Below are 23,841 nucleotides of genomic sequence, written 5' to 3'. Positions count from 1 at the left end.
GTCGTCGAGTCGGGCGGCGCGACGACGCCGATCGCGTCCTCGGCCCAGGTCTCGCCGAGGCAGGCGGCGACGTGCTGCGCCGCGGCGCCCCGCACGCGCGCCGCGCGGTCGCCGGGCCGCGGCGCGTCTCTCACGTCCGGCGCGGCGCCGCGGCCGCGCGCGCCGAGCGCGTGCAGGCGCCGCTCGAGCGCGAGGACGTCGCCGACGCAGAGCGTGCCCGGCGGCGGCTCCGCGCGCGGCCGCCGGTCCTCCTCGGGCGGCGGCCGCGCGCCGTCGGGCTCCTGGGACGGCTGGCCCCGCGACCGCCGCAGGGCCCACGCGCGCCGCGCGTGCGAGTTCGCGACCAGGGCCACGGCCCGCCGCGTCGCGCCGTCGGTGACGCGCCGCGCGGCGGCGACGTAGCCCTGGGCGGCCCGCTCGTGGAGCGCCGCCGCCCGCGCCTCGTCGGCGCAGGCCTCGGCCTCCGCCGCCGTCTCGTGGGCCGACCGGAGCGTCTGGGACAGGAAGTCGGGCTCGAGCAGCAGCTCCTCGGCCATCGCGAAGGGTCGCGCGCCGGCGCGGATTTTTGAGTCGGGCGCGCCGGCGAGGACCTGCGCGTCGTACACCAGGCGTTAACCGCTGTTTTGGCCGCGCTCCCGGCGGCGGGTCGACGAAGGCCTCGGTCACGCTCGAGAAAGCGCCCACTGTGGCAAAAGTGCATCGGTGCTGCCGCAACAGTGCAGTGCCTCGACGCCCGCGTCGTCGGCCGCACGCGTCGTCGCGCGCGCCGCCGCGGGCCGCGCCGCACAAGCATGTTCGTGCGCGTCGCCGCGCGGCGCCTCGGCCACACAACAATCCATCGCGTCACGACAGCACCGTCGCTCAGCACCGTCGCCGCGCGCCGCCTCCCGCCCCGCGTCGCGCCGCAGCCCTGGGCCGCGTGCCTCTCGACGTCGCCCAAGGACGAGGACAAGGCCATCGTCGCCGTCGACGCGCCCGCGGAGGGCCTGAGCCAGTCGGAGTCGATCGTCGTCTACGCGTTGCTCGGGAACCTCGTCATCATGGGCGCCAAGACCGTCGTCGCCGTGTCCAGCGGGTCGTCGGCCATGTCCGCCGAGGCCGTGCACAGCGCCGTCGACGCCGGGAACCAGGCGCTGCTCCTCGTCGGGCTGCGGGCGGCCTCGCTGAAGCCGTCGGCGACGCACCAGTACGGCTACGGCAAGTCGGTCTATTTGTGGAGCCTCGTGTCGGCGCTGGGCACCTTCTGGCTCGGCGCGGGCGTCGCGCTCCACGGCTCCTTCACGGAGCTGCTCGCGCCGGAGCCGTCCGTGGATCTGGACCGGCTGGACGCGTGGGACACGTGGACGGTGCTCGGGCTGTCGTTCGTGGTCGACGGCGCGGTGCTGGGCAAGTCGCTGACGCACCTGATGGCGACGAAGCCCCGGGACAAGACGCTGGCGGAGCACGTCCGGGCGGCGAAGGACCCGACGCTGCTCGCCGTGCTCTGCGAGGACGCGGCCGCGTGCTGCGGCGTCGTCCTGGTGGCCGTGGGCATGAAGGCGTCGGTCTACACGGGGCTCCACGGCCTCGACACGCTGTCGGGCGTCGCCGTCGGCGTGCTGCTGGGCGCCGTGGGCGCCGTGCTCGCGGCGGTGAACGGGCGCTACCTCATCGGGTCCGCGGTCGAGCCGGCGGTCGTCGACGACATCGAGGCGTTGTTGCGGAGCCGGCCGGCCATCGACGACGTCCACAGCGTCCAGTCCCAGTGGGTCGGCCCCAACGCCTTCGCCTACAAGTGCGAGGTCGACTTCGACGGCACCTGGGTCGCCGCGCAGCTCTTCGACCGCTACGAGCCGCTGTTCTCCGACGCGGCGCGCGCGAGGGCCCTCGACGACGAGCTCCCGACGCTGCTCTCCTTCTACGCCGAGGACGTCATGCGCGCCGTCGAGTCCGAGGTGCGCGACGTCGAGAACGCCATCCGCGCCAAGCACCCGGACGCCCTGTTCATCGAGATCGAGCCGGACGCGCGCGCGACGGCGCGGCGTTGGGCGTCCGACGGCCTCAGCGACGCGGAGCAGCGGTCCGTGGAGCAGCGGCTCCTCGACGGCTATTTGCTGGACACGCGCAAGCGCACGGGCCGGCTCCAGGCCGCGGCCGCGCGGAGGCGCGCGGAGGCGGAGGTGACGACGTTCGCGCTCGAGAACAAGCGCGTCACGCGCGCGAAGTTGCTGACGGCGCGGCGGATGCGGCGGGACGACGACGAGCCGCCGGGCGGGTAATACGTGTCTAGGGTCTTATCGGGGAGGGGAGTGGGTGGGTTGGTCTTCTCAGTAGTCGTCGAACTCTTCCTGCGCCGCGAACCGAGCCCGGGCCTGACTCTCTTCCCACGCCGCGAACCGAGGCTCAGTCTCCGCGATGTGGTCGATGAGAGCCTGTCTTTTATCTTGGTCAATCCAATCGTCGGTCATCTCCAATGCGTAATCCTGGCTGAATTCGTCCTCGAACCAGTCGAGGAATGTCTGGCTGGTCAGCAAGTGGCCCGCGCGCGTTCCGTCACTCCAGTGCTCGAGCTCGCGCCAGAGACGGGTCCACACGGGCCGTCGGGCCGAAGTCGACCACACGGTGCCCGACGGGGTGACTCTTTGGACCCATGCCAGAAAGTCCATAGCCACAGCATCTAGATAAACATTCGGTTGATCCAAGCTTTTGATCACGCGTCCGAGCCCATCGATCGACGGCTCGACGAGAAAGAAAAAGCCCCAAAAATCTGAAGGCGGGATTCGTTGCTTTTCAGCGGCAAGGAGTACCGGGTCCAGGGCCCACGCTGCGTGGTAACAGGGATTAGGACAAATACCGTCCACCCCGTTATATTTCCACTTTTCAAATTCACGAACTGATTCCGCCACCGGTTTCCAGCGGCCTTTCGTGAGCGCGAACCGAGCCGCGACGCCCAACTCCGAGGAGACTGTTTTGCACTCGACGACCTTCTCGATCGGCAGATACTCGAGCATGAGATTCCAGAGCTCCGGCGTGAAAGGCGGCGCCATGCCCACTGCGCGCAGGCCGTCCACAGCGGTCGCTCGCCGATCGAGCTTTGTTCCGATGGGGCCAGCCGCTGGACGCAGCCCATCCATGCTCGCGCGCGGCCCATCCATGCTCGCGCTGCTGCTCATCCCGACGATGACCGCGGCCGTGACCGTGGAGCCGTGGCGCTTCGCCGTCGAGACCGGCGGCACGCTGACCCTGCGCCGCGGGCCCGGCGACCCGCCCTTCGCCGGTCCCCTGCGCTGCGTCTTCTCGCGCGTCGCCCAGTTCTCGCCGGTGCTGCCGCAGCCCGGGTTCCGCCAGGGCGGCGTGCGCGTCTACGCCAACGCGACGGTGCTCGACGACGGCGCCGCGACGTGCGCGGTGCCGCCGGTCGTCACCGCCGGAAACACGACGGTGTGCCTCGCGCGCGACGACGCGGACTGCTTCGGCACGACGCCCAAGAAGTTCGCGTCGCCCTTCGGCTACGCCTTCGTCGACCACTACGCGGCCTTCGCGCCCGCCTTCGACCGCCGGCCCTACGTCCGCGAGGCGTCCGGGGCCCTGCTCGTGTCCGTCGACGGCAGCCTCGCGGGCAAAAGCTGCCGCGTCTCCGCGAGAACAAGCACCGCGACCCTCGTCGACGTCGCCCACACCTTCGCGGACACCGCCGTCGCGTCCTTCGGCTTTTCGTTGGACGGCCTGCCCGCGTCCTACTACGGCGCGGCGACGATACAAGTCGCCTGCGGCGGCGAGACCTACGCGCACGAGCGCGCGCTGCACCGGGCGCCGCCGCCGCCGGCGGTGACGTCCGTCGTCGTGACCCAGGTGGACCACGAGCGCCGGGCCCTGTTGCGAGATGGCGTGCCCTTCGCCATGAGCGGCTGGTTCGCGGGGCACTACTCCCACATCTCCGCGGGTTTGCCCGTCCCCGGCGACAACTTCGACGACGGCGTCGTCGTCAGGAAGCAGGCGTCCCTCGTCGCCGAGTGGGGCAAGCAGGGCCACACCTTCGTGCGCTCCGGCGGCTTTTCCAACCTGACCCACGGCTTCGAATTTTTGGACGACGCGCACGCGGCGGGGCTCGCGGTCCTGTGCAACGTCGAGGTCGACAAGCTCGCGCGCGCGGTCGCGAAGATCCCCGACTCGCACACGGGTATCATCCCCGACTACGCCGAGACCTGGGCGGCCGTGCGCGCGTCCATTTCGGCCTTCAAGGACCACCCGGCCGTGGGAGGCTGGTACGCGTGCGACGACTGCTGCCACATGACCGAATTGGACGCGTACGGCCCCGCGGAGTACGTCGCCCTAGCAAAGATCAAGGCTTTGATTTACGACCTGGACCCCTACCACGTCATGTTCGGCACGGTGGCCTGCGGCGAGACCTGGTACTGGTCCGAGGAGGCCGCGGGCTTGGGCATCGACGTCGTCATGAAGGAGGCCTACGGCGGCGGCATGTCGACGATGGCCGCGTACCGCGAGTTCCCCATGACCTACGAGCCGCTCGTGGGCATGCCGGACCCGCACGCGCTGGGGTCGCAGCCGGCGGTCGAGGCGCACGCGTATCTGGGCGCGTTGACCGCGGGCATGTTCCACACGAACTTCTTCGTCTACAACCCCGTGCAGGCCGTGAAATGGAGCCAGTCCTACGCGGCGTCGCGCTTCGCGGCGATGACGGGCGAGCTGCTGCCGTCGTTCTTTCAAGGCGGCGCGGCGCTCGACGCCGACGCGGGCGGCGCGGTGAACCCGGCGACGGGCGGGCCCGTCAAGATCTGGGCGTCGTGGTACGCGGAAAGCGAACTGTGCGGCCACGCGGTCGTCGTCAACTCCGCGTCGATCCCGACGGCGTTCGCCGCGCGCCTCCCCCCGGCGGTGGGGAAGACGTTCGACGCGGCGACGCGCATCTTCGACGAGGCCTACGACGTGGCCCTCGTCGCGAACGAGCTCCGCGATTTCTTGGACGCGCGCCAGGCCAAGGTCTACCGCCTCGGCTGCGTCGCGCCGGCGCCCGACGCGGCGAACCTCGTGGCCTACGGCGACTTCGAGCAGCCCGAGCTCATCGACCTGAACAACCCGGGCCAGTTTTTCACGTTCCGGCCCGGGGCCTCGGGCTACGACTGCCACAACACGTCCATGGTCGACGACCGCTGCCGCGTGACGTCGTCGACGGCCGCGCCCAAGTCGGGCCGCTACGCCGCCAAGGTGAACCTCGCCGGCGGCGACGTCCAGGTCTTCGTGCCCCTCCTCGTCACGGCCCTGAACGCGTCGTCCTACGCCTTCACGTACAGCGCGATGGCCTCGCCCGGCGGGATCGCGCTCGCGCCGGGCGCGCTCCGCGGGAAAATCCTGAAAAACACGTGCGGCGCCGCGCTCACGACGGCCTGGGCGACCTGCGTCGCGACCGTCGCCTTCGACCACGACCTCGGCGACTTCACGGACTTCTCGCCCCTCTTCTTCTCCGTCAAATCCCACGTCGCCGGCGGCGGCGCGCTCTTCCTCGACGACCTCGACCTCCGGCCCAGCTCCTAATGGCACGCGGCCTTGCAGGCGCCGAGGGAGGGGTAGGCGACGCGCGCGGGTCCCCAGTTGGGGTAGTCGCGGTACACGTTCACGGGCGCCTCGCGCGGCACGCACACGGGCCAGGGCAGCGTGATCTCGCCGAAGAGCGTCCGAGCCACGCGCTTGCAGGAAAAGGTCATGGCCGGCAGCGGCGGCCCCGGGTCCGGCGCGACGCAGCCGTCGGGCCTGTCGCCCTCGACGACGAGGTTGTAGCACGCGCTGCCGTTCGCCTTGTCGCAGAAGGAAAACCCGCAGCCGCTCGGACCCGAGACGTTGGCGAAGCGCAGGTTCCCGATGACCGGGACGAGGTCGTCGCCGGGGACGTCGGGATCGTCGCGGAGCGCGGAGTGGACGTTCACGTTCGCCTTCGGAAAGGGCGACGGCGCGCGGATGTTCTCGAACGTGACGTCGATGATGTAGCCGCCGCGGCCGACGCTCGTCTTGACGTCGATGCCCCGGCTCTGCGGCCCGGCGCCGAGGACGCTGTCGCGGAACGTCACGTTGCGCACGCCGCCGCTCATCTCGGACCCGACGGCGAAGCCGCCGCGGCCCGCGTCGTCGCCTACGCGGTCGTCTGTTCGTTTCCCGGCCCAAATCACGCACGCCGGTCGCCGCAGGTGATGTTCCGCACGAGCACGTCCTCCGTCGGGATCGCGAGGTTGATGCCGAAGCCGTCGAGGCCGCTCTTCATGCAGACGCCGTCGTCGCTGTTGTTGACGTAGACGTTCTCCACCTGTGTCGGCGGCCGTCGCGACGCGCGCTCCAACGAGGGGAACGCGCGTGCGAGGAGCGACGGTCGACGGTCGGTCTCGCTCTTCGGTACAGGCCCGCCGGCCGGGGGGCGCGGCTCGGCGAGCAAAAAGCTTCGGGAGCTTTCGGTTTCGAGAGGGGCGCCGGGCGCCGCGAGCGCGTCGCGGCACGAGTCGAGGTTGACGCCGTCCGTGTTGCCGATGCCGGGCGTCCGGATGGGCGCGGTGATGCGGAGGTCGCGGACGCGGACGTTTCGGGAGTAGCTCGGCGTGAGGGTCCAGAACGGCGAGTCCTTGAGGTGGAGCGGGTCGCCGACGGCGTTGCCGGCGACGGTCAGGCCCGTGACGTACTGGAACTCGAGGAGCTTGGGCCGGCTCGCGGCGAGGCAGAAGGCCTCGTCGGGCGGGAACGCCGGGTCGGGCGGCCTCGCGCCGCGGCATCGCGTGCAGTTGTCCCACCAGCCCAGGGGCTCGCCGGCCCGCCCGTCGATGACGCCGCCGCCGACGACGCTGACGTTCGACGCGTTGTAGGCGCCGACGACGGGCGCGTGGCGGCGCGCGCCCTCGCGGAAGCCGCGGCGCGTCGAGTTCGCGGGAAAACAGTTCGTGTCGCGGCTCCAGCCGTAGCCGACGACGGGCTCCATGAGCGGGTACTGCGCCGGGATCGTGCTCGCGAGCAGGGCGCCGTCGACGCGCAGGACCTGGTTCGACGTGAGGTTGAGGGGCCCGCTGACGCAGGAGCGGTGCCGCGGGATCACGACCTCGTCGCAGGCCGCGAGCGCACTCCGCAGCGCGCGGCTGTCGTCGGTCTGGCCGTCGCCGACGGCGCCGTGGTCCGCGACGTCGCAGATCCGCCAAGCGGCGGCGGCGGCGGCGAAGAGCGCGAGGCGGAGCCGGGCTGCAGCCCCCATCACCATGCTTCTGGGTCGAGGCAAACGCCGCCACGGTGCACTCAAATTGAATGCGATGTGCCGCGCGGCGCGTGCCCTCGCGCGGGCCGTCCTCGCACGTCTCCTCGCTCGCACCGACGTCGCGAAGCCACGTTAGAACCCCCCGTCTTCCTCGGCGAGGCGCTCCTCGAGCTCGCTCTCGAGGCCCGCGAGCATGGTGTCGAGCACGCGGCTCACGGAGTAGGCGCCGGACGTCGGCGACCAGATGTCCTCGAGCACGCGGAGGCACGTGACGAGCGCGAAGGCGAGGACGGCGAAGCCCCACTTCTCCATGGCCAAATTCGCGCCCGGCGCGTAGCCCGCGACGGTGATGACGAAGGACGATAGGAGCGACGCGCCGAGCGCGTAGAGCATGCCGAACTGCAAGCCCGGCAGCTTCCGCTGGACGGCGCCGAGGCGCCGCGACCGCGCGGCGCGCACGTCCTTGACCGTCGCGTAGACGTGGGGCGACGGCAGGCCCACGGACGTCGCGTAGAGCAGCTCCTCGAGCGGGTCCTCGAAGCGGCCCTCGCCCTTTGCGACGGCCGCCGCGCGCGGCGTGGGCGCGCCGAGGTGGAGCCGCGCGGCGGGGCCGCGCCGCGGGTCGCCGACGTCCAGCCGCAGGTCCGCGAGGTAGCGGCCGTAGGCCGCGAGCGCCGCGCGGCACCGCGGCTCGCGCGGCCCGCCGAGCACGAGCACCAATTGCTCGAGGAGTGCGCGCGCGACGGACACCTCGGCGTAGACGGCGACGTGCGCCAGCTCCTGCTGCTCGTAGAGGCCCGTGAACGTGTTCGACGCGAAGACGGAGAAGATGATGCCCAGCACGTCCGGCGTCTGCTGCACGATCATCGAGTCGCCGACGTTCGTCGCCGCGCCGAGCGCCGCGAGGAAGTGGCCCGTCTCCACGCAGAGGTAGGTGAAGCTCTGGAACGCGACGACGGCCACGGCGAAGGCCGGGATGAACACGGCGCGCGCCGTCGCCGACGACCCGCGGACGCGCCGGAGCAGGCCCACGGAGTTGGTCTTTGGGTGCTTGGGGACGGCGACGGCGGCGGCGCGGACGCGGAGCTGCGCGAGCCGGGGCGGCCGCAGGACCGGCGGCCGGTACGCCGCGCAGCCATGGATGGAGACGACGAAGACCGCCGCGAGCCAGCGCGATCGAGAGCTGCTTGCACAGGCCATGCTCGTGCGATTCTCTTGCTCAGAACTGCAACCACCGCTTCAACGAGCGTGAGTCGCCGACGCCCTGCGCGCGTTGCCACGATCGCCCCCGTTTTACGTCATCTTAGGTTCTAAGGGGGTTTAATACGAAGTCAGAGTTGCGCTATGGTTTCGGAGGTCCCGTTTTCTGATGATCGGGCTACGATTTAATCTAAGAGCGACCTGCGCGGTCCCCGTACTGCCAGATGGCGCATGATTTAATATGCCATCATCGTGTTTTTGGACCAACCATGGCCATTGAAAAACAGAATCATGCAGTCAAGGTATCTTCTGCGACCACGGTTTTCTGGGCGTCCGATGCAGCGGTTCCAGGACTTGGCGCGGCGCTCGGTCTGTGGACCATGCCGCGCCTCGGGCCCGACTGCGAGTCGCTCGGGAAAGACCACCGGTCGATGGCGAGCAACTTGGTTCGCGTCGGGGCAGCCCGTGGATGACGAGAACGGCCGTTAACGATGGTGGGCGACCGACGAGGGGCCCAACTTAGTTCCAGAGGTCGAGCGGTGCGCTAGACCCTGGGTAAGCCACCCCTGGAATGTTTTCCCGGAGGTCTCTGCTTAGCACTGGCGCACCGAACGTCTCATTCATTGCGCGGTGAGCACCGTGTCACCCGCGGCGCCGCGCGCCCGTCGGAGGCGCTGAGATGATCTCGATCAAATCGACTCGAGCCGAGGAGCTGTCGCGAGAGCATCTGGTGGCCCCCATGACGAACGATTCCCGACGCTCTGTGGCTCGAAAGCGACCCGAAATTGGGTCGGGGGACGCTGCCGAGCCTCACTGCACCCCCTGAAGCTGCCCGTTTGCGCCACCTCGCAATCGTTTGGATGTCGCGTCTTCGCAGGTGCCTCGCCCACATGTTTGCGGACCTCGAAGCCACTGGGATCGTTGCACGTCCCTTCATATTCGCGGAGCTCTGGACGTCCAACAGTTCACCAAGCATCTCGTCGGTCGAGCGCAGCGATGCGGAGATGCGATGCGGACCGGGCTGTCGAGGTATCGTTGTCGTCAATGTTGACGAAATTCAATGGCTATGGTTGATTTAAAATGGAATTAAATCGGCGCGCAGGTTGCCGGCGCCGGCCAGCCTCCGGCGTCCCTTCTAGCCGACGTAGATTAAATAATCCAGCGCGACGGCGTTGTGATTATTTCGCAGGGACATCGGCGTCGGCAGATCGATTTGTCTCCCCTTCGTTCCCTAGTCTACGTTTTACGCCGCAGCCCTAGGCGTCGATGAGGGCCTTGCGGCTGTCGGTGGAGAGGCCCATGAGGCTCGAGCCCTTCTTCGACGCCGGGACGCCGGACGCGGCCGCGTCGCGCGGGTCGAAGCCCACGGAGAGGTCGACGCCCTTGGCCTTCGCGGACGCGATGGTCGCGGCGAGCTGGCGCGTGGGCGGGAGCGTCGGCGGGTGGCGGAGCGTCTCGGGCTCGTCGCCCTCCGGGTGGGCGGACTTGGCGTAGCTCAGCATCGCGTCCGCGCCGAAGCCCTGGAGCCGCTGCAAGTTCTTGACGTGCTGCGACGTCTCCCAGGCCCGGAGGAGCTCGTTGTTCGCCGCGTCGAGCTTCTGCTTCGCCAGCGTCTTGTTCTTGAACATCTCGTCGTTGACGTGGCGGATGAAGCGCCGCTCCTCCTCCAACACCTCCTCGCGCTCGCTCTTGACGCGCTCCTTGCGGCAGTCGATGGACCGCGCGAGCTCGTCGCAGAGCTCGTGGACCTTGATGTTCTCCGCGCGGCCCCGCGTCGGGAAGCCCGTGATGTTGTACATCTTGAAGGGCCCCTCGAGCATGGGCCGCATGGGCTGCTTGAGCGACTCCGCGACGGACGTGTTCCGCCGGAGCGGCGCGCCGTCCGCAGGTCGGGAGGTTTTGCCCTTGGACGCCTCCAGACTCTTCGTGACGATGGCGCCGAGGGCCTCCTGCTCCTTGAGCTCGTCCTCGGGGATCTCCTTCTCGCGCGCGTGCTTGACGGCCTTGGTGTCGATCTGGTTCTGGAGGTACTCCTGGAGCTCGAGGTTCGCGCGCTTCCAGTTCTTCCGCTTCTCCGCGTCGGCCGCGTAGCCCTCGGCCAACAAATTCTGGAAGACGACCTTCTCGTCCTGGATGCGGTTCGCCTCGTGCTCGATGGACGCGAGGTGGCGCTCGTAGGCCGCGTCGGCGACGGACGACTCGGCCTGGAGCAGGCCCGTCGTCTTGCACTTGTCGTTGAGCTCCGAGAGCAGCGGCTTGCCCGGGTCGCGGTCGCGCCGGTAGTACGTCGCCGACGGCTTGAGGTGGTTCTTCGTCGGGAGCATGCCCAGGAGCGCGTCCGTGGAGTCGCGCATGATCTCGCCGTTCGTCTTGGCGAGCACGGAGCTGTGGTACTCCGCGGGCGTGTCGGGATGTTCGTACTCGTCCGCGGGCGTCGAATAGAACGTGCTCGACGTGAACGCGTAGGGCTTCGGCGGCGGGATCACCGGCAGGGGCTCGTCGCCGCCGTCGCCGGCGTCGTCGGATTTGTCCTCGGACGCCGGGCGGCTCGCGGCGACGGTGCCCGGCCGCGCCGCGTCCGCCGCGGGCGCGTCGGCCGGCGGCGGCGCCGCGGCGGGCTCGCGCGCGCGCGGGGCCAGGGACGCCGCGTCGAACTCGAAGCGGCACTTGCCGTGCTCGCAGACGAGGGACCCGACGCTCATCTTCACCCGGAGCGCGAAGCCCGACGCGATCTTCTCGCCGACGCGCCGCGTGACGTCCCGCAGCGCGGCGAAGACCATGTCCTTCGTGAGGTGGGAGCTGTAGCGCAGCGCGAGGTTGCTGTAGTCGAGGTCGCCGCACTTCACGAGGTCCGCCTCGTTCTGGCGCCGCCAGGGCAGGCCGTGGCTCCGGCAGAAGTTCTCCGCGAACATGAACACGGGCCGGAGCGGAATCTTGCTCGCGGCCTTCTTGCCCGCGAGGCGCGGGTCCAGGTCCGCGGGCGTGAAGCCGCCGAGCACCTGCCACGTGAATTTCCCGAAGTTGGGCACGGCGGCGCCCCGCCGCTGGATGACGCGGTCCAGGATCCAGGCGTTGAGCGCGTCCCAGGCCTCGCGCAGCTTTTTCGTCTCGAGCAGCAGCGACGTTTTGGAGGCGCTGTGCTTGCGTTCCGTGAGGATCTCCGCGATGATGTGGTCCACCTCGTCCATGGCGCACCGCCGACGGCGCCGCGGGGCGCGCGTTGAGCACGGGCCGACGCCGCGGCCGGCGGGGCACACCACGCGCTGAGGGGGCAACGCGTTGAAAAAGGATATATGTCTGCGGTTGGCAGTGCACTTCAAGCCGAGCTCAGTGCCCGTCGCTTTCAATAAAATTATGGGCACTGCGAGGCCGGGCTGGTGGCTGCTCGCCGCGCTGTCCTGGCGCTGGTGCCGCGCGGCGGGCCCCGTGCTGCGCGGCGGCACCTGGGAGGTGCTCGAGGGCGTCGAGGTCGTCTGGGAGGCGCCGGCGAACCGCAAGCAGCCCCTGGGGCTCCTCGTGCTCTTCCACCGCGGCGGGCGGAGCGCGCTGTCCTGGTGGGACGCGAGCGCGACCTGCGAGAGATGCACGGGCATGCCCGAGGAGAAGGCCATCGTCGCCGCGGCGCTCGCCAAAGGCTTCGCGGCCGTCGCCGTGGGCTGCCACGACGGCAAGTCGTCGCGCTGGGAGCCCGAGGACGGGCCCTTCGTCGCCCACGGCCTCGTGGCGCTCACGGGCGCGCGGCGCTGGAAGGGCGTGCCCCTCTTCGCGTTGGGCGTCGGCTGCGGCGCGGGCTTCGCGGCGACGATCCTGCCCAAGGCGCTGCCGCCGTCGATGGCCGTGCGCGGCGTGCACCTGCAGCTCATGACGGACCAGGCGGGCCTGTCGACGTCGAGCGTCACCAAGGCCTTCAAGGGCGGCCAGGGCGTCATCGGCGCCGGCTGGCACGGCGGCGCCAAGGCGACGCTCGCGGCGCCGCCCGCGCCGAACAGGGCAGGACAAGAGAGCGAAATTCCCAACTTCAAAGGCTCCTTTCTCGGCCGTTTTCCTCTCGTTTCGGCTGATTTTTGGACGAGCGATCATCTCTCGGAACGGTCTCGAAGCGTGAATGCTTTTCCCGGAACGCGCGCGCGCGGAACACTCACGTTGAAGCGACGTTGAATCACTCTTGTGCTGCCCAGGCGCCGAACGTCGTCATCTGCCACATGCCGCGCGACGACTCCGTCGCGCGCGCGGCGCGGTCCATCAAGCACGCCTGGGCGCAGACGGGCGCGACGGTCCTCGAGCAGCGCGCCGTGCCGCTGCCGCTCACGGACGCCTATTTTTCCGACAGCGTCAGCGGCCTGTCGCGCGCCGAGAGCGCGCAGATCGTCGCCATGCTCCGCGTGGGCGGCTACCTCTCGGGCGGCGGCTTCCTCTTGGTGGACCCGCAGCGGTCGGCCTGGCGGTCCGTGATCTCGGCGCCCATCGGCCGGCGCGGCGGCTTCGAGCTGGGGATCCTCCGGGCCATCGCGCGCGACAGCCTCGCGCCCTTCAAGTCGCCCATCGCCGAGGAGCTCAACCGCGCCTACGCGCTCTCCGAGGTCTCCGCGGAGTTCGTCAACGCGACGCTGAGCTTCTTCCTCAAGCGCCTCAAGGACAAGAAGGCGCCGTAACAATGACGTTTAGGTGACTTCTTGTTGCGCGTCGAGGAGCGCGACCTGGCGCGCGTAGTCGTGGTCGTTGGGCTCGCTGAGGCAGACGCGGTCCACGCGCGTCTCGGGCCGCCCCGTCTGCCCGTCGAGGGCGACGTGGCCGAAGGCCGCGGCGGACCGGAACGCGCTGCTCCGGGCCCAGAGCACGAGGTTCGCGCGCTCGCCGCTCGCGAGCCGCGCGACGCCGTGGCGGTGGCGGCCGAGGTGGAGCACGGCCGTGCCGACGCGGTGGTCGAAGGCGCCGGACGCCGCGCGGTGGTCGCCGTCGCCGACGCGGCCGCAGAACTGGAGCGCGCCGCCCTCGAAGCCCGCGGTGCCGAGGCAGACGTTTAGAGTCACCTCGGACGCGTCGTGGTGCATGGCGAGCGTCTCGTCCTCGCCGACGGCGTAGCGGACCGCGAAGAGGTGGTGGTGGTCCAGCGACCGCGCGAAGACCTCGTCGCCGAAGAGCGTCGACGCCAGCGGCCCGACGACGCGCGCCAACAGATCGTCGCCGAGCCGCTCCATGCCGCAGTCGTTCACGACGAGACCGCCGGCGTTCATGCTGTTGGGCCGGCGCCGCGGGAGCGGCGACCGCTCCCAGGCGTCGAGGTCCGCGAGGAGCCGCGCGCAAAAGGCCTCCGTGAAGAGCGGGAACGCGTACGCGCCCGGCGCGATCTCGACGATCGGGAGTCCGAGCGCCGGCGCCTCGAGGCCCCCGCGCTTCGCCCAGTCGGAGACGGCGTGCCTGTCGCGGAACTCGGGCTCGAGCGCCGGCTCCTCGAGGCCGCGCCCGCCCTTCGCCCAGTCGGAGACGGCGTACCTGTCGCGGAACTCGACGACGGCCGCGCGCTTCCTCGCCGTCTTCGCCTCCGCCGCGGCCCAGGCGTCGCGGTCGTCGTCGCTCCGGGGCCCCTCGAGCCACGCGACGCAGCGCGCGGCGATGGCGTGCAGGGACGGCCGCGCGCCGAGGCCCTCCCAGAAGCGCGCGTCGGGCACGCCGCAGTCGTCGACGCCGCGCAGGGCCAGCGACGGGTCCGCGAAGCGCACGCGAGCGGGCGATCGGGGCTCGCCGCCGAAGCGCTCGTCGACGACGTCGTCGCCGACGCCCTCGCCGCCGACGACGACGCGCCAGGCGCGGCAGCCGTAGCCCGTCGCCGCGCCGGCGCGGACGCGGAGTTCGACGAGGCCCGGGGCGATGCGCGTCGCGCTGGAGATCTGCGGCGGGAGGGGCGCCGCGACCTGCGCCGCGAGCTCCCGCGAGAGCTCGTGGTCGGCGGGCAGGAGCAGGGCTGCCATGTGTTTGCAAGGTTGTGCGCTCGCTTTTGTAAGCTTTTATGCGCCGCTCATGAGTTGTGGGCTCGATTTGTAAGCTCCCATCGCATAATTGCCCCTTCAAGTTGACCTTCATCCAAATCGCTGCCGAACTCAGCTGCCGAAGCTGAGGCGCAGCCTCGACGACGATGAAGGCCGCGCTCCTCGCGTTGCTGTCCACCGGCAGCGCGCTCCGCGTGCCGCGCCGCGCCGTCGCCGGCGCCGTCGCCGGCGCCCTCACGACACCGTACGTGCCGCTGGCGGCGCGCGCCGCGGACGCCCCCGACGCGCTCTTCCCGGCGTCCATCTACGAGGGCACGTGGGTCACCGAGCGCAAGATCAACGTCCAGGAGGGCGACGCGGCCGCGGCCGCGGCGGCGATGAAGGCGCTCGGCAACACGGGGCCCTACGAGATGCTCAAGAAGGAGGCCTACGAGGCGCGGTTCCAGCCCCTCGCCGCTCCCGAGCCCGCGTGGGTCAAGCGGAACCTCTTCCCCCAGTGGGCCTCCGACAAGGGCGGCGTCGTCGGCACGGACCGCGTCTTCGAGCTCGAGAGCCGCGGCGCGTCGTCCGTCTCCGTCTCGGGCGACGTGCTCTCCTTCGCGGCCAAGGACGGCACGAAGCACGCGCTCAAGCTCGTCGACCGCAAGTCCGAGGACATCGGCCGCGGCCAGATCGGCTACACGGAGACCTACATCATTGACGGCAAGGTCGCGGCGAAGCTCTCGCGCGGCTTCCGCCCCGCGCCCGCGGCGCCCATGTTCGGCGGCACGGAGAAGGTCGAGACCTTCGACGTCACGAACGGCGTCATCGGCGCGACGCCGACGTCGACGACGAAGTCGCGCCTCCAGTACGAGCGGCCCGAGGTCGCCCAGAGGACGGGCTTCGGCCGGTGAGGCGGCGACGGGCCCTACTAACAATCGGAGCGGCCTAGCCTCGAAGGCCGCGGGTCGGCCGTCCGAGTACTGGACGCCCGGCCCGCGGCGTCGATCCGCGTGTTGTTGCTGAGCCTCCAGAGCCTCCTCTGCGACCCGACGGCGCTCGACGCGGCGTCGCCCGCGAACGTCGAGGCCGCGCGCCTCATGGCGACGGACCGCGCGGCCTTCGACGCGCGGAGCCGCGCGGACGCCGACGCGAGCCTCGACTTCTACCGCCGCGGCGACGGGCCGGTCCAACCCGAAAGCCCGCCGCCGCCGGAGCCCGAGGACGCGCTCGGGGACGACCTTGACGCGGAGGACGAGCGGCGCCTCGCGTCGCTCTCCGTCTCCCGCAACGTCACGATGATGGGCAGTAAGAAATGACTATAAGCTTCGCCACTTGTGGCGCCGGGGAGGCTGATCCTCCCCCCGTGGGCCTTCGGCCCCTGCTGGGGGGCAGCTGCCCCACCTACTTCAACTTCTTCCGTCCGAGGCCTACAGGCCGTGTGTGCTCTTGGGCATGCGGCTCCTCCGACGCTAAATCACCAATAATAATAATAATAACTTAGCTTAATCCTAGTAGTAGGCACTTAAGAGACTCTTAAGTCCGTTCCTAAGCTCTAGCGACACGGAATGGAGGCCGCAAAGCTTGCCGTTCTTCAAAAACCGCGCCCGCTCGCGCAGTCTTTTTTCGTGCTGGCCCTCGATGGCGTCGTCCATGCCGGCGAACGGGTGCTGCTGGATGGAGGCATCTACGGCGAGGTCTGCGCCTTCGCGCCGGACCTGCGGGCTGTTCCGAATGAAGCGTGGGAGCACTTTAGCGCGTCCGACGTGCGTGCGCTGCAGGTGCACAGCGCCGGCATGGTCCAGCTGCGTCGCCTCGAGGTGTGACGTTCCCATGCGCGTCCACCTTTGCTGCAATGACATTGCCATATGGGTCCTTAGAGATCGCCTGGAGCGACTTGAGGCCAACCTGGCCATCTTGTAGCGCTGAGAGCAGCCTATGAAGGTAACGGTTCGTTGCGAGAGCGCGAACTTTCGCAGCGTAGTCCGCTCGGATGGGCGAAGGTTGCCCCTTTTTCTCGCCCTTTTGAACAAACTCAGGGCCCACGGCATGTGGGCCCATCTTTCCATTTGCACAATGGTAGCTAGCCTTCTTTATCCGACAGAGCGTTTACCATCGCTGAAGGATCGTCTGCTTCATGTATACTGAAAGCTGGATGCTTGCTGCGCAGTGCGGCCTCTAGCTGCTGCAGAAGAAGCCCATCGCGCGCGCGCGGAGGAGCTCGACGCCGAGACGGCCAAGGCCGAGAAGATCAAGCGCTTCAAGCGCTGCAAGCGCAAGGCGAAGGACTCGGCGGCCGTCCCGCCGCCGCGGCTCTCGTGCAACCAGCGTAGGAGCGTCTGCGCTACGAAGTTGCTGGACGCGCGCGTCGCGCTCGGCCACTTCGCACCGCGCAAGAACCCGACGACGAAGCACGCCTTCCTACCACAAGGCGACGGAGCACCTGAAGTGGCGCTCGTCGTGCGGCAAGGACGACGACGGCGTCAGCGGCGCGTGTCGGAAGTTGTGCCCCGAGTCCGCGAAGCCCGTGATCCTCAAGGAGACGCACGAGGACATGTCGTTCCTCAAGTGCGCGAATTGCCACTTGGTGAACGACACCAACCCGCGTCGGGGGCGTTAGGCGCGCGCGGGGCGCCTAAGTCTTTCTGGTCCTCCGACCGAGTCTGGCCGAGGCATCATGATCAACTGCGCCGTGCCATGATGACGCTTCCCCGGCTCTGGGCGCAGATGGTTGGTCGCGGCTGCCGTCCCGCGCACCTCGGACGCCCCCGACGCGAGAACGCTGCCCCGGTTCTGCAGATGGGGCGGGACGACGAGGAAGGCTGAATGGCGGAGCTCAGCCGAGGAACGACGGTGCACCTTTACGATCTCTTTACTGGGTTTTACGATAACGTTGTCGTAAAACATGTCGATGAAGGTTTTCATCAAGGTTTTGGCAATGGTTTTGGTTGCGAGCAAGGTATTCGACGCTGGTTTTGGCGTGCCCTAGGCCACGGAGAGGAAAACTGAGCACACTTCGCAGTGGGAATTCGGGGTCGGGCATTCCAAAACACCAACCCGCTTGTCTCGGGAGCCCGCAGATGCTGAGATCGATTTCAACCGTCTTTCCCGCGCGAGAGGCTGCCCCGCGCGCTCGTGGCGCGAGTGCTGGGTGTTTGAAGGTCGCGCGGCCGCGCGAGAGCGCCGCGCGCGCGGAGCGAGGCCGACAGTGCACGCCGAAGAGCGCCGACAGTGCGGAACCACGACAGAAACCGCGACCAAAGCCGCGACGCACACCATAACCTCGTCCAAAACCTCGATGGACACCGAAATCTCGACGGAAACCTCGACGTCGATGAAAACCTCGCGCGACAACGTTATCGTAAAACCCAGTACGGCAATGCTGAATGGCGACACCGCGGGGCATCGGTCTTGGCGCGAAGCGGAAGGCGGATCTGCCTTGGGTGCGCGGCTCGAAAGCCTCGCACCGCCGTAATATTCTCGCGCGGCTCGAAAGCCTCGCCGCCGCAAATCTATTGCCAAACATGGCTACGGCCTTGGACATGCAGGCGGCCTACGCCGCCGCGCGCCGCGAAGCGCGCAAACAGCGCACCCTCGCGCGGCCGACCAGCGAATCGCGCGCCGCTACGACCCTGGCGCCGCCCTTGCCCGCGCCCTGCCCCGGCGTCGTGCGCTACCACCCGGAGTTCCTGTCGGAAGCCGAGGCGACGGCGCTCGCCGCCGGCTGCCGCGCGCTCCCGGGCTGGGTCGCGACGCCGCGGCGCCGCGTGCTATCCGCCGGCGGCGCGCCGCATCCGTCCGGCGCGTGGGCGGAGCCGCTGCCGCCGTGCCTCGCCGGCCTCGCGGCGCGCGTCGCCGCCTACTTCGGCGGCCGCGCGCCGCAGCAGGCGCTCGTCAACGAGTACGCGGCCGGCGGCGGCATCGACGCGCACCGCGACGGCCCGCTCTACGAGGGCCTCGCGGTCGTCGTGTCGCTCGGGTCGTCCGCGCGCCTCGACTTCTCGCGGCGCGGCGAGCGCGTCGCGTCCGTCGTCCTGCGCCCGCGGAGCCTGCTGGCCTTCTCCGGCGACGCCTACGAGGGCCTCGAGCACGCCATCGCCGCCGTGCCGGCCGACGCCGTCGACGGCCTCGTCCGCAACCGCGACGCCGCGGCGTGCGCCGTCGGCGACGTCGTCGCGCGGTCGCGGCGCCTGAGCGTCACCTTCCGCCGGTTCCGGACGGTCGCGCGGACCCTGGACGGCGTCGACGCGACGCTCCTCGCGGCCGCGGACCGGGCCGAGCTCGAGCGGCGCCGGGCCTGGTGGGCGTCGTCCATCTCCGAGAAGGACGACGACGTCGAGTCGCCGGCGGCGCCCCTGCGCGCGCTCGCCGTCGACTAATCTAATTCCGTTACTCGTCCTCCACGTCGACGCGCGCGAAGTGCGCGGCGATCTCGTCCTTGCCGAGCGAGTAGAGCCGCGAGCAGAACTCGCAGCGCGCCTCGATCTTGTCGTTCTGGTCGAGGATATCCTGGATCTCGTCGCGGGGCAGGAGCGCCAGCACTCGGTAGACCCGGTCGATGCCGCAGTCGCACTTGAACGCCGGGTGCTTGACGTCGAAGTCGAGCTGCGGCTCCATGCCGTCGAGGAGCAGGCCTGCGAACGGAAGGCGGTCGCGGGGCGGTCCGCGAACCCGTCGTGGGGACCGCGGGTCGAGGGGCGCGCGTCACAAGGAGCTGATAAAATGTCTCGGTCACGGATGATCCGTAGTCTAAAATACGATTTGTGCCCGCATCATCCGCGCGGTCGGAAGAGAACAAAAAACGGCGCCGGTCGACGCGCGGAGCACGGCCTCGCACGTGTTGCCCGCCTTGAGCACGGACGTCGTCGTCACCTTCTCGTCGATGACTCGCTGGATGTTCTTGAGCAGGTGCTCGGCGACGGCCTGGGGCGCGCCCGGCAGGAGCTCGACGCGCCAGCCGCCGCAGCCGTCGACGGCGTCGAGGTCGCTGAAGGACACGCCTGCGGAGAGCGCGCCCTCGCGCTGCTCGGACGTCGCGACGTAGTAGTTGATGTCCTCGGCGATCTCGCCGGAGGTGATCTCGACGACGGAGCTGTAGGGCGACAGCTCCTCCTCGCCGGGCAGGTTCTTCAGCCGCACGACCTGCAGCTGGCCCGCGCCGACGCCGCTCTTGACGCCGCCGTCGAGCGCGACTTTCGGATTTCCGACGTAGCCGCGCGTCTCCAGCGCGCCGTTGCAGACCGCGAAGACGCCCCGGAGCGGGCCGTCGCCGACGAAGCGCACCTGGAACGTCTCGTCGGCCTCGAGGCCGTCGGCGATGAGCACGACGGACGCGATGGCCCGGCCGAGCGCCGTGGCGGCCAGCGGCAGACACTCCTGGAGCTCGGAGATCTCCCGCACGGCGCGCGTCACGTCGACGGCCTTGGCGCTGACGAAGCCGTCGGCGCTGAGGCCGCGCCGCAGCTCGTCCGACCCGTCGAGGAGGCGCAGGTTCGGCGCGTCGGGCAGGCGCGTCGCGAGCCGGCGCGCGCGCGTGCGCTGGACGCGCAGGCCGCAGCGCAGCGCCGTCGTCGTCGCGGCGAGCATGAGCAGTCGCATCACGATGCGAGAGCGTGTGTCAGCAGTGGTCGCGCCGCTTGACGATGACTGCGTCAGGGACGGACCATCGAACTGCGACTGCAATCGATCGCTGCTTTGTTGTGGCAAGTACAGCCTCAACCACGCGCCGCAGCGCCTCCGGCAGCCTCGCTGGCCGCCCACGACGCGCCGCAGTACCGCTGCTAGAAGCGATGAAAGTTAAATTCATCGCTGCCGTCGCAGCGACGCTGTGCGGCGCCGCGCGCGCCGGCCTGAGTCCAGACCTGCCGGCGGCGAACCCCTGGCCCATCCGCGAGACGCGCTGGGGCCGGGCGCGGCCGCGCACCCTCTCCTTCTACGACGACGGCACGTGCGAGTTCGACTGCGGCGAGCGCGGCACCTGGGACTGCACCGCGGAGGTGGTCTCCATCGAGACGACGGCGCCGCGCGGCGACGGCGGCGACGAGACGCTGCGCTACCACTGCTTCCTCCACAGAAACGTCTTCGGCTCGCAGCCGCGCCTCTTGAAGGGCGTGAAATCGCGCGATAGGCGACCGCCCTTTCCGCCGTCGCTGCTGCGGCCCGTCCTCGCGTCGTTCTCGACGACGGCGCCGGACCGCCGCGGAGACGCGTCGCCCGGCGACCAGTCCTAAGAAAAAGCACGGCATTCGTTTGTTTTTTTGAGCCCCTTGGTGCGTTGTTGTCGTCGGTTGTGGGGCTGGGAAGAGCGTTTTTTGGACTTCAACGTCAAATGGTTGAACCTCGTCGATCGATTGTTGAGCTCTGCCGTCGCCGCCAGCGTCGTGCGCCGCAGGCAGCGCCCAGCCCGCGCGGCAGCAGCGTTCACAATGAGCGAGTTCTCCGACGCGACGAAAGCGTCGCTCGCGGCGCTGCTGGCGTCGGCCGGCGTCGACGACGAGGACACGGTGGACTACGTCGTGGGCCTCGCCGAGGCCGGCGAGTGGGAGGCGCTGCCCGAGTTCCTCGAGGGCGCCGGCGTCGACGACGAGGACGCCGCGAACGCCGTCGCGGCGCGGCTGCGGACCGTCGCCGAAAGCGCGGACGCCGGCGACGACGACGACCTCGCGCTGCTGACCGCGCCGGTGACGCTCGGCGCGTCGACGCGGAGCTTCGAGGCCGAGGAGCGCGCGCGCCTGGACAACGAGGAGGCCTGGGGCAAGCCCAAGGTGTCCTACAACGAGGCCACGGACGGCGCGGCCGCGGCGACGTCGAAGCGCGCGGAGCGCAAGGCCGCGCGCGACGTCGAGCGCGCGCGCGCGGCCTTCGACGACCAGATGGCGGCGAGCGACCACGGCGGCGGCGGCGTCGCGGCCATGACCGTGCCCGAGCGCGACGGCGCCGGCTCCGGGTCGCGCGACATCCACGTGACGGACTTTGACGTCTACTTCGGGGGCAGCTGCCTCCTGCGATCCGCGGACCTGCATCTCGCGTACCGGCGGCGCTACGGCCTGGTGGGGCCGAACGGCGTCGGGAAGACGACGTTGCTGCGCCACATGGCGGCCTTCGACCTGCCCAAGTTCCCGCGCCACCTGCGCGTCTTGCACGTGCGCCAGGAGGTCGCGCCGGGCGCCGAGGGCGTCCGGGTCGTCGACGCGGTGCTCTCCGCGGACGCGGAGCTCGCGGCGCTGGGCGCGCGCGAGCGCGAGCTCTCCGCGGGGCTGGAGGGCATGGAGCCCGCGGCGGCCGTGGCGGCCCACGCGGAATTGGCGAGCATCGCGCAGCAGTTGGAATCTCTCGACGCGTCGACGGCGCACGCGCGCGCGTCGGCGATCCTCCACGGCCTGGGCTTCTCCGAGGAGAAGCAGGTCGCGCCGCTGTCGTCGCTGTCGGGGGGCTGGCGCGTGCGGACGGCGTTGGCCGGCGCGCTCTTCGTGAGCCCCGACTTGCTGCTCCTCGACGAGCCGACGAACCATTTAGACTTGGAGGCCTGCATCTGGCTCGAGCACTACCTCGTGCACACGTTCAAGCACACGCTGGTCCTCGTGTCGCACGACCGGTCGTTCCTGAACGCGGTCTGCACGGACTGCGTCGTCTTCAAGGACCAGCGGCTCGTGCCGTTCCGCGGCGACTACGACGCGTACGTGAAAGCCAGGGACGAGGCCGCGGCGCGCGCGCGCCGCGAGTACGACGCCTACGTGGACCAGCGGGCCCACATCCAGGAGTTCATCGACAAGTTCCGCTACAACGCGAAGCGCGCGTCCATCGTCCAGAGCCGCATCAAAACGGTGGAGAAGATGGACGCGGAGGCGCCGGACGAGCCCAGGGACGCGAAGCCCTGGACCTTCGCCATCCCCGCCGCGGAGCCGCTGTCGCGGCCCATGCTCCAGGCCGAGACCTGCGCCTTCGGCTACGGCGACGGGCCGTCGTTGTTCGAAAACGTCGACTTCGACGTCGACGACAAGAGCCGCGTCGCCATCGTCGGGCCCAACGGCAGCGGCAAGTCGACGCTGCTGAAGCTGCTATTGGGCGAGATTAAGCCGCGGGCGGGCGAGGTCCACCGGAAGCAGCAGCTCAAGGTCGAATTTTTCACGCAGCACCACGCGGACCAGCTCGATCTGAACCTGTCGCCCATCGAGAACGTGCTCCGGCGCTTCAAGAGCGCGTCCGAGGCGGAGGTCCGGGGGCACCTGGGCCAGTTCATGATCGACGGCGATCTGCAGCTCAAGCCCTGCGCGCTCATGTCGGGCGGCCAGAAGTCGCGCGTCGCGTTCGCGCTCCTCGCCTTCGCGAGGCCGCACGTCGTCGTCCTCGACGAGCCGACGAACCACCTCGACATGGACGCCATCGACGCCCTGGCGGGGGCGCTCAAGAGCTTCCGCGGCGGCGTCCTCGTCGTCTCGCACGACCAGCACTTCCTCGCCGCGGTCTGCGACGCGCTTTGGGTCGTCGGCAAGGGCAAGGTGCGGCGCTTCGACGGCGACTTCGACGCCTACAAGAAGAAGACGCTCAAGGACAAGGGGGCGACGTGACTAATGCTGGAGGCCGGTCGGGGCGCCGCGGCGCGTTGGGCTCGCGTTCGAGGGCTTAATCGACGAGGCGTTCGACGGGCGTCGGACGGACGCGTACGCGGACGGCATGCGCATCGACTAGTACTCGGAGCCGGTCGAGCAGGCCTAGGCATCGAGGCCCGGCTGCATCGCTGGCTCGCGCACACCCAAACCTTTGGGTGGTGAACACCCGATTAGCCCTCGATGGGCCTCAAAGCGGCGCGTAGGCCGCGGTAGCCGAAGGAAAAACGGCCCCGGCCGCGGCGCATGTACCCCACGAGGGCGCGGAGCCGTTCCAACCGTTCGTGATGGCGACTTCGCGGCTCAAAACGGTCGCGTGACAGCGGTAGGCGGCCCACGCTCTCAGAGGCCCGAGTGCGGACTCGTCGGAAACGCTGCTTCTGGCTCGTTTGGGGCGTGTGCGGGTCCTTAGTGATGGTATAAGAGATTCCGCGTGCTTGGTTCGATGCGTGCGGGCCCAAAACGTGACTGCGCGCGCGGCCGAAGCTCGGCGCCGACGACATTCCCGACGCGTTGACCGCGGGCATCCGGAGCGCCACACGTGCGAGGCGCTGGCCACATCCCTCCGGTGGGTCATATACTCGGTCCGGAAGCGTCGTGTGACCTCGGAAAACGTGTTGAAGTCGTGGATCGCGGACCCCATACACTGCAGCCCTACCGAATGATCTCTGCCGCTGCGATTCTCGTCACCAACGTCCACGGCGACGAGCCCGAGCACACCATCGTCGTCGTATGAGATCTACGTGGCCTCCGGCTAGAAATTTCCAGCGACAACGACATTTTTGACCCGTTCGCGAATCTGGTGCTCGAGCGCATACAGCCTCATCTCGGGCGGAGCACCTACCTC

General features: G+C 69.6%; 7 protein-coding genes across 7 annotated transcripts; 3 read left to right on the top strand and 4 right to left on the bottom strand.

Moving 5' to 3' along the window:
* Nucleotides 1-4,349: 4,349 nt before the first annotated feature.
* On the bottom strand, nucleotides 4,350-8,422 carry AURANDRAFT_65104 (hypothetical protein; the record flags this gene model as incomplete). Its single annotated transcript, XM_009039915.1, has 6 exons — nucleotides 4,350-4,445; nucleotides 5,286-5,424; nucleotides 5,539-6,124; nucleotides 6,166-6,295; nucleotides 6,497-7,232; nucleotides 7,362-8,422. 6 exons carry the CDS (start codon nucleotides 8,420-8,422, stop codon nucleotides 4,350-4,352), a joined length of 2,748 nt encoding a protein of 915 aa, XP_009038163.1.
* Nucleotides 8,423-9,678: 1,256 nt separating this feature from the next.
* Nucleotides 9,679-11,610, bottom strand: AURANDRAFT_65103 (hypothetical protein; the record flags this gene model as incomplete). Its single annotated transcript, XM_009039914.1, has 1 exon — nucleotides 9,679-11,610. The coding sequence occupies one exon, from the start codon at nucleotides 11,608-11,610 to the stop codon at nucleotides 9,679-9,681; it is 1,932 nt and encodes a 643-aa protein (XP_009038162.1).
* A 1,629-nt stretch (nucleotides 11,611-13,239) lies between these two features.
* Nucleotides 13,240-13,755, bottom strand: AURANDRAFT_14444 (hypothetical protein; the record flags this gene model as incomplete). Its single annotated transcript, XM_009039913.1, has 1 exon — nucleotides 13,240-13,755. A coding segment is annotated over one exon (516 nt), but the record flags the coding sequence as incomplete, so codon positions are not given.
* An 800-nt stretch (nucleotides 13,756-14,555) lies between these two features.
* On the top strand, nucleotides 14,556-15,707 carry AURANDRAFT_65101 (hypothetical protein; the record flags this gene model as incomplete). Its single annotated transcript, XM_009040122.1, has 2 exons — nucleotides 14,556-15,298; nucleotides 15,416-15,707. The coding sequence occupies 2 exons, from the start codon at nucleotides 14,556-14,558 to the stop codon at nucleotides 15,705-15,707; spliced, it is 1,035 nt and encodes a 344-aa protein (XP_009038370.1).
* Nucleotides 15,708-18,044: 2,337 nt separating this feature from the next.
* AURANDRAFT_14865 (hypothetical protein) lies at nucleotides 18,045-18,596 on the top strand (the record flags this gene model as incomplete). The annotated part of the gene is made up of 1 exon (XM_009040123.1): nucleotides 18,045-18,596. A coding segment is annotated over one exon (552 nt), but the record flags the coding sequence as incomplete, so codon positions are not given.
* A 181-nt stretch (nucleotides 18,597-18,777) lies between these two features.
* On the bottom strand, nucleotides 18,778-19,974 carry AURANDRAFT_28409 (hypothetical protein; the record flags this gene model as incomplete). The annotated part of the gene is made up of 2 exons (XM_009039912.1): nucleotides 18,778-18,960; nucleotides 19,147-19,974. 2 exons carry the CDS (start codon nucleotides 19,972-19,974, stop codon nucleotides 18,778-18,780), a joined length of 1,011 nt encoding a protein of 336 aa, XP_009038160.1.
* Nucleotides 19,975-21,200: 1,226 nt separating this feature from the next.
* On the top strand, nucleotides 21,201-22,925 carry AURANDRAFT_829 (hypothetical protein; the record flags this gene model as incomplete). Its single annotated transcript, XM_009039872.1, has 1 exon — nucleotides 21,201-22,925. A coding segment is annotated over one exon (1,725 nt), but the record flags the coding sequence as incomplete, so codon positions are not given.
* Between the last annotated feature and the right edge of the window lie 916 nt (nucleotides 22,926-23,841).

The sequence above is a fragment of the Aureococcus anophagefferens genome (genome assembly GCF_000186865.1).
Source record: "Aureococcus anophagefferens unplaced genomic scaffold AURANscaffold_13, whole genome shotgun sequence".
NCBI classification, from domain to species: domain Eukaryota; class Pelagophyceae; order Pelagomonadales; family Pelagomonadaceae; genus Aureococcus; species Aureococcus anophagefferens.
The sequence above is the reverse complement of the archived record's forward strand: the minus strand, read 5'-3'. Positions and strand labels throughout refer to the sequence as shown.